Source organism: Babylonia areolata, chromosome 9 (genome assembly GCF_041734735.1).
Source record: "Babylonia areolata isolate BAREFJ2019XMU chromosome 9, ASM4173473v1, whole genome shotgun sequence".
Lineage (NCBI taxonomy): Eukaryota > Metazoa > Mollusca > Gastropoda > Neogastropoda > Buccinidae > Babylonia > Babylonia areolata.
In genome coordinates this window covers 40,988,954-40,996,453 of record NC_134884.1, presented here as the reverse complement: position 1 = coordinate 40,996,453, position 7,500 = coordinate 40,988,954, and the positions used below count along the sequence as shown (strand labels likewise).

Here is a 7,500-nt window from a genome sequence, read left to right as displayed (position 1 = left end):
CAAAAGGGTTGTCCCTGGCAAAATTCTGTAGAAAAATCCACATCGATAGGAAAAACAAATAAAACTGCATGCAGGGAAAAAAAACAACCCAAAAATAGGTGGCGCTGTAGTGTAGCGACGCGCTCTCCCTGGGGAGAGCAGCCCGAATTTCACACAGAGAAATCTGTTGTGATAAAAAGAAATACAAATACAACTACAAATGAATTCCCCGGAATGGACAGGTCTGAGACTGAGCGACGTCCTGAGAGAGAGAGAGAGAGAGAGAGAGAGAGAGAGAGAGAGAGAGAGAGAGAGAGAGAGAGAGAGAGAGAGAGAGAGACAAAGAACAGGGTGAGATGAAGAAGATAACATGTGACGGTTAACTCACTCAGTACGGCCAGTCCTCTCTTCTCCTCTACACAGACCCCTCGGATGTCCAGTGGGTGTCTCAATGATCCAACCTTTAGCTTCCGTCGTCAGAACTGTGGCATTCTTTGTCAACATTCACCTCTTCAGTATAAGAGCGTTCTGCTTGCAATATTTTGATGATGGTAATTGAGATGAAACGCTGTTAACGTCGTCTCTTTCGCCGTTCGTATGGAGAGAGTTTAATAGTTGTGTGGGAAAGATGTCGGTCCGTGCCCCCATAAGCAGAGTTTTTGCTGTTTTGTTTCTTTCTTCTCCTCCTCCTCCCCCTTCTATCCGCTAGTCTCCACTGATGACCTGGCAACCAGTTCTCTCCATCTCACCCGGCTCACAATTACAACAGACAAGACAAGGCAGCTCACAATTACACAAGACAAGACACGACAGCTCACAATTACACAAGACAAGACAAGACAGCTGACAATTACAAAAGACAAGACAGCTCATAATTACAAAAGACAAGACAGCTGACAATTACACAAGACAAAACAAGACAGCTCACAATTACACAAGACAAGACAGCTCACAATTACACAAGACAAGACAGCTCACAATTTCAAAAGACAAAGACAAGACAGCTCACAATTACACAAGACAAGACAGCTCACAATTACAAAAACAAGACAGCTCACAATTACACAAGACAAGACAAGACAGCTCACAATTACACAAGACAAGGCAAGATAGCTCACAATTACAAAAGACAAGACAAGACAGCTCACAATTGCAAAAGACAAGACAGATGACAATTACACAAGACAAGACAGATGACAATTACACAAGACAAGACAAGACAGCTCACAATTACAAAAGACAAGACAGATGACAATTACACAAGACAAGGCAGATGACAATTACACAAGACAAGACAGATGACAATTACACAAGACAAGACAGCTCACAATTACAAAAGACAAGACAGATGACAATTACACAAGACAAGACAGCTCACAATTACAAAAGACAAGACAGATGACAATTACACAAGACAAGACAAGACAGATGACAATTACACAAGACAAGACAGCTCACAATTACAAAAGACAAGACAGCTGACAGTTACACAAGACAAGGCAGATGACAATTACAAAAGACAAGACAAGACAGATGACAATTACACAAGACAAGACAAGACAGCTCACAATCACAAAAGACAAAGACAAGACAGCTCACAATCACAAAAGACAAGACAAGACAGCTCATGATCACAAAAGACAAGACAAGACAGCTCATGGTTACAAAAGACAAGACAGCTCACAATTACAAAAGACAAGACAAGACAGATGACAATTACACAAGACAAGACAAGACAGCTGACAATTACAAAAGACAAGACAGCTGACAATTACAAAAGACAAGACAAGATAGCTCACAATCACAAAAGACAAGGCAGCTCACAATTACACAAGACAAGACAAGACAGCTCACAATTACAAAAGACAAGACAGTTCACAATCACAAAAGACAAGACAGCTCACAGTTACAAAAGACAAAGACAAGACAGCTGACAATTACACAAGACAAGACAAGACAGCTCACAATTACACAAGACAAGGCAAGACAGCTCACAATTACAAAAGACAAGACAAGACAGCTCATGGTTACAAAAGACCAGACAAGACAGGACACCACTCCATAACAGAAGACAAGGGGAGAGACAAGACGGGACGTTACACAATGTCAAGTCAAAGGGGGAAAAAAAAAGACCAAAAAAAAAAAAAAAAAAAAAAAAAAGACAAAAAAAGACGAAACAACAAAACAGAGCTTGTGTCGTGTTGCTGTTTGTTTGTTGTTGTTGTTTTTTTGTGTGTGTGTTGTGTTATTCTACTTTTTGGCACAACAGATTTATGTGTAAAACTCGGTTGCTCTGCCCCCCCCCCCCGTCCCCCCCCCCCACCACCCCCCCCCACCCCCAACCCTCCCCGCGGACGGGGTAGAGTGCATCGCAACGACAGCGCCTCCTCCCCTCTCTCTCTCTCTCTCTCTCTCTCTCTCTCTCTCTCTCTCTCTCTCTTTTTTAAAATAAATAATTTTATTCTCATCTGTTTATTGTTTTTTGTCTGAGTATTTGTTTTACAATCAAGGCGGATTTTTTTTCTATAGAATTTCGACAAACCCTTTGCTTGTTGTTGCCGTGGGTTCTTTTCTTTTGCGGGTTTGCTGGGTATATGTAAGTTTGTGCCTGCCAATGTGTGCGTATGTGTTAGGATAGCTGTTAGATACACATGTATGTTAAAATGTATGTATGAAGTGTGTGTGTGTGCGTGTGTGCGTGCGTGCGTGCGCGCGCGCGCGCGCGTGTGTGTGTGTGTCTGTGTCTATGTGTGTGTGTCGGTGGTAACATTTTGGTGTGTGGATGTAACATAGATGTAATGTTTTATGTTAACAAAAGCGCTTTTGTAAAGCACCTAGAGCAGATTTCTGGATAGTGTGCTATATAAGTATCCATTATTATTATTATGTTGCGGCAACAATATCGGAACCTCGATCGGTTTAAATCGAGTCATCTAGGAAAGACTTGTGACAACGTTATAGTCTCTCTCTCAAAAAAAAAAAGGCATCGTTTTATTATATCTTATTGTTTTCCGTGTTCAGTCGTTAGGAGCAGGGGCTATTTTCACTGTGCTCATGACGTCACATCTGGCTTATCGCAGTGCGGCCATGTGCTCTGTCTCCTTCCTCCACGCACCTGTCGTGACTCCCAGGGGTCAGGGGTCAGGGGTCAGGCCGTGGAATTCCAAACACGCCCGTCATCTGTCGTCGGTCAACCCCCCACCCCATCCCCCCCAACCCCCACCCCTCCCCCCGCCCCCTCAGATCCTTGGATCCTTAACGTAACACCAACAACGGTAACATTTACAATTACAACAACAAAGACGACGACGACAACAACAACAACAAAAACGACCAGAACGACGTGAACAACAATTCAGTGCAGCGAACAGTAGTAGCTACAATAACAAGAACAATGACAACGATAACGACAACAGGGACGACAGCAAGGACAATAGCAAGGACAATCACTACAACAACATCAGCAGCGACAACGATGACAAAGACAACAGCGGCCACAACAACATCAACTACGACAATAATAACAATGACAACAGCAACCGCAACAACAAAAACAACACAACAACAACAACAACAGCAACAAAAACCGAAACAACAAAAGAGAGCTTGCGTTGTTTTGCGTTACGTTGCGTTACGTTGCGTTACGTTGCGCTGTGTTGCGTTACATTGCGTTATGTTGCGTTACATTGCATTGTGTTGCGTTACATTGCGTTATGTTGCGTTACATTGCACTTTGTTGCGTTACATTGCACTGTGTTGCGTTACGTTGCGTTACATTACAATGTGTTGCGTTACGTTGCGTTATGTTGCGTTATGTTGCGTTACATTGCACTGTGTTGCGTTGCATTGCGTTATGTTGCGTTACATTGCACTTTTTTGCGTTACGTTGCGTTACATTACAATGTGTTGCGTTACGTTGCGTTATGTTGCGTTATGTTGCGTTATGTTGCGTTACATTGCACTTTGTTGCGTTACATTGCACTGTGTTGCGTTACGTTGCGTTACATTACAATGTGTTGCGTTACGTTGCGTTATGTTGCGTTATGTTGCGTTACATTGCACTGTGTTGCGTTGCATTGCGTTATGTTGCGTTACATTGCACTTTTTTGCGTTACGTTGCGTTACATTGCACTGTGTCGCGTTACATTGCGTTACGTTGCGTTACGTTGCGTTACATTGCACTGTGTTGCGTTACGTTGCGTTACGTTACATTGCAGTGTGTTGCGTTACGTTGCGTTACATTGCACTGTGTTGCGTTACATTACGGTGCGTTATGTTGCGTTTTGTTTTGTAGCATTGTGCTGTGTTGTGCTGTGTTGTGTTGTGCTGTGCTGTGTTGTGTTGTGCTGTGTTGTGTTGTGTTGTGTTGTGCTGTGCTGTGCTGTGTTGTGTTGTGTTGTGTTGTGCTGTGCTGTGCTGTGCTGTGCTGTGCTGTGCTGTGCTGTGTTGTGTTGTGTTGTGTTGTGTTGTGCTGTGTTGTGTTGTGTTGTGTTATTCTACTGTTTGTCATGACAGATTACTCTGTGTGAAATTCAGTGGCTCTCCATCCGGGGAGGGGAGAGTGCAGCGCAAAAGCCGCACCTCCTGTCTCTCTATTAAAAAAAAAAAAAGAAAAAAAAGAAAAAAAAAAAAAGAAGAAGCATAATCATTCTCTTCTCTTTTTTTTTTTTCTGTCTGCGAGTGAATGTATATGTTTTTACGATTAACAAATAGTAAAGAGTGGTAACTCTCTCCATTCACAAGGTACACAACTTCAAGTCAGTGCTGCTTACGCTACCGATTCAGCTAGCACACAGGTAAATAAAAGGTACATTGGAACAAACCCAGACACTTCCTCAAAAAGGAAGCGCTGGGCCTGTCCTTATGTTTTTACGATCAAAGCAGATTTTTCTATAGAATTGTGAACCCTATGTTTGTTGCCCGTGGTGTTCTTTTTCTTTACGGCTTCGCTGGGTCCTCACATGTGGCAATACCTGCACCTCCATGGGTTTACATTCAAAACACGTCCGTCATCTGTCTGTCATCGGTCAACCTCCCTCTGGAACCTAGGAAGCGAGAGAATCTGAGCGCGCTGGTTCGAATCACGGCTCAGCCACCGATATTTTCTCCCACTTCACTAGACCTTGAGTGGTGGTCTGGGCGCTAGTCATTCGGATGAGACGGTAAACCGAGGTCCCGTGTGCAGCATGCACTTAGGGCACGTTAAAGAACTTACGGCAACAAAAGGGTTGTTCCTGGCAAAATTCTGTAGAAAAATCCACTTCGATAGGAAAAACAAATGAAACTGCATGCAGGAAAAAAAACCCCAACAAATAATGGGTGGCGCTGTAGTGTAGCGACGCGCTCTTCCTGGGGAGAGCAGCCCGAATTTCACACAGAGAAATCTGTTGTGATAAAAAGAAATAAAAATACAAAATATCGTAACACCCACAACGGTAATAACATTAACACTTACAACAAAGACGACAACAAGAACAATGCGGGCCACAACTGGACAGCAGCAACAACAACAACAACAGCTACAATAACAACAACAGCAACGACAACAGGAACAGCCGGCAATAAGGACAACAACGATGACAACGACAACAACAACAGTAAAAACCAAAACAACAAAACAGAGCTTGTGTTGTGTTGCGTTACGTTGCTTGGCGTTGCGTTGTATTGTGTGATGTTACTTTTTGTCACAAACAGATTTTTCTGTGTGAAATTCGGCTTTTTCTCCTCCTGGGCAGGGTAGAGTACATGGCAACAGCATCGCCTCCCCTGTGTGTGTGTGTGTATGCATGTATGTGTGTGTGTCTGTGTGTCTGTGTGTGTCTGTGTCTGTCTCCTTTTTTTTTTTGTTGTTGTTGTTGACTGCGCTTGTTGTACAATCAAAGCGGATTTTTCTACAGAATTTCGACAAACCCTTTGTTGTTGTTGTTGTTGTTGTTGTTATCGCCCGTGGGTTCTTTTCTTCTCTACGGGTTTGCCAGGTGCTTGCTCGATAGGTTTCTCGTGTTATCTATCCTTCAGACTTGTGACAACATGAAAGTCTCTCTCTCAAAAAAAAAAGGGCATCGTTTTACCTTATTGTTTTCCGTGTTCAGTCGTTTGGAACAGGGGGCTATTTTCAGTGTGCTCATGACGTCACATCTGGCTTATCGCAGTGCGGCCATGTGCTCTGTCTCCTTCCTCCACGCACCTGTCGTGACTCCCAGGGGTCAGGGGTCAGGGGTCAGGCCGTGGAATTCAAAACATGCCCCGTCAAGTGTCGTTGGTCAGCCTCTCCATGGATCCTTAGCGTAACACTGACATAACCAACAACAACAGCAACACTAACAACAACAACGATGACTACGACAACAACAACAGTGACTAAAACGACATGAACAACAGACACAACAGGAACAACAACAATAACAACGACGACAACAACAACAGTGACAAGAACGACGAGAACAGCAAAAACAACAGGAACAACAACAACAACATCAACAACAACGACAACGACGACAACAACGGACACAACAGAAACAACAACGATAACAACGACGGCAACGACAACAAGAACAGTGACAAGAACGACAGAAACAGACACAACAGGAACAACAACAACAACAACAACAACGATGACTACGACAACAACAACAGTGACAAGAACGACGAGAACAGCAAAAACAACAGGAACAACAACAACAACATCAACAACAAAAACAACGACAACGACGACGACAACAACAGTGACTAAAACGCCAACAACAACGGACACAACAGTAACAACAACGACAACAACGACAACAACAACAGTGACAAGAACGACAGAAACAACAGGAACAACAACAACAACAACGATAACAACAACGACAACGACAACAACAACAGTGACAAGAACGACGACAACGACAACAACAACAGTGACAAGAACGACAGAAACAACAGGAACAACAACAACAACAACGATAACAACGACGACAACGACAACAACAACAGTGACAAGAACGACAAAAAAACAAACAAACAGGAACAACAAAAACAACAACAACAACGACGACGACGACGACAACAACAACAGTGACAAGAACGACAGAAACAACAGGAACAACAACAACAACAACAACGACGACGACGACGACGACAATGACAACAGTGACAAGAACGACAGAAACAACAGGAACAACAACAACAACAACAACAACAACAACGACGACGACGACAACGACAACAACAACAGTGACAAGAACGACAGAAACAACAGGAACAACAACAACAACGACGACGACGACGACGACAACAACAACAGTGACAAGAAAGACAGAAACAACAACAACAACAACAACGACGACGACGACAACAACAGTGACAAGAGCGACAGAAACAACAGGAACAACAACAACAACAACGACAACGACGACGACGACAACGACAACAACAGTGACAAGAACGACAGAAACAACAGGAACAACAACAACAGGAACAACAACAACAACGACGACGACGACGACAACAACAACAGTGACAAGAACGACAAAAACAACA

General features: G+C 43.3%; 1 protein-coding gene across 1 annotated transcript in view; it reads left to right on the top strand.

Annotated features, from left to right (window-relative positions):
- The first annotated feature begins 607 nt into the window (after positions 1–607).
- The window catches only part of LOC143285640 (uncharacterized), an 11,667-nt gene continuing 4,774 nt past the window's right edge, over positions 608–7,500 (top strand). The window contains exons 1-4 of the mRNA XM_076593036.1: positions 608–613; positions 3,001–3,126; positions 3,581–4,234; positions 6,132–6,241. Coding sequence (XP_076449151.1) covers positions 608–613; positions 3,001–3,126; positions 3,581–4,234; positions 6,132–6,241 — 896 coding nt within the window. The remainder of the gene's footprint in view (positions 614–3,000; positions 3,127–3,580; positions 4,235–6,131; positions 6,242–7,500) is intronic.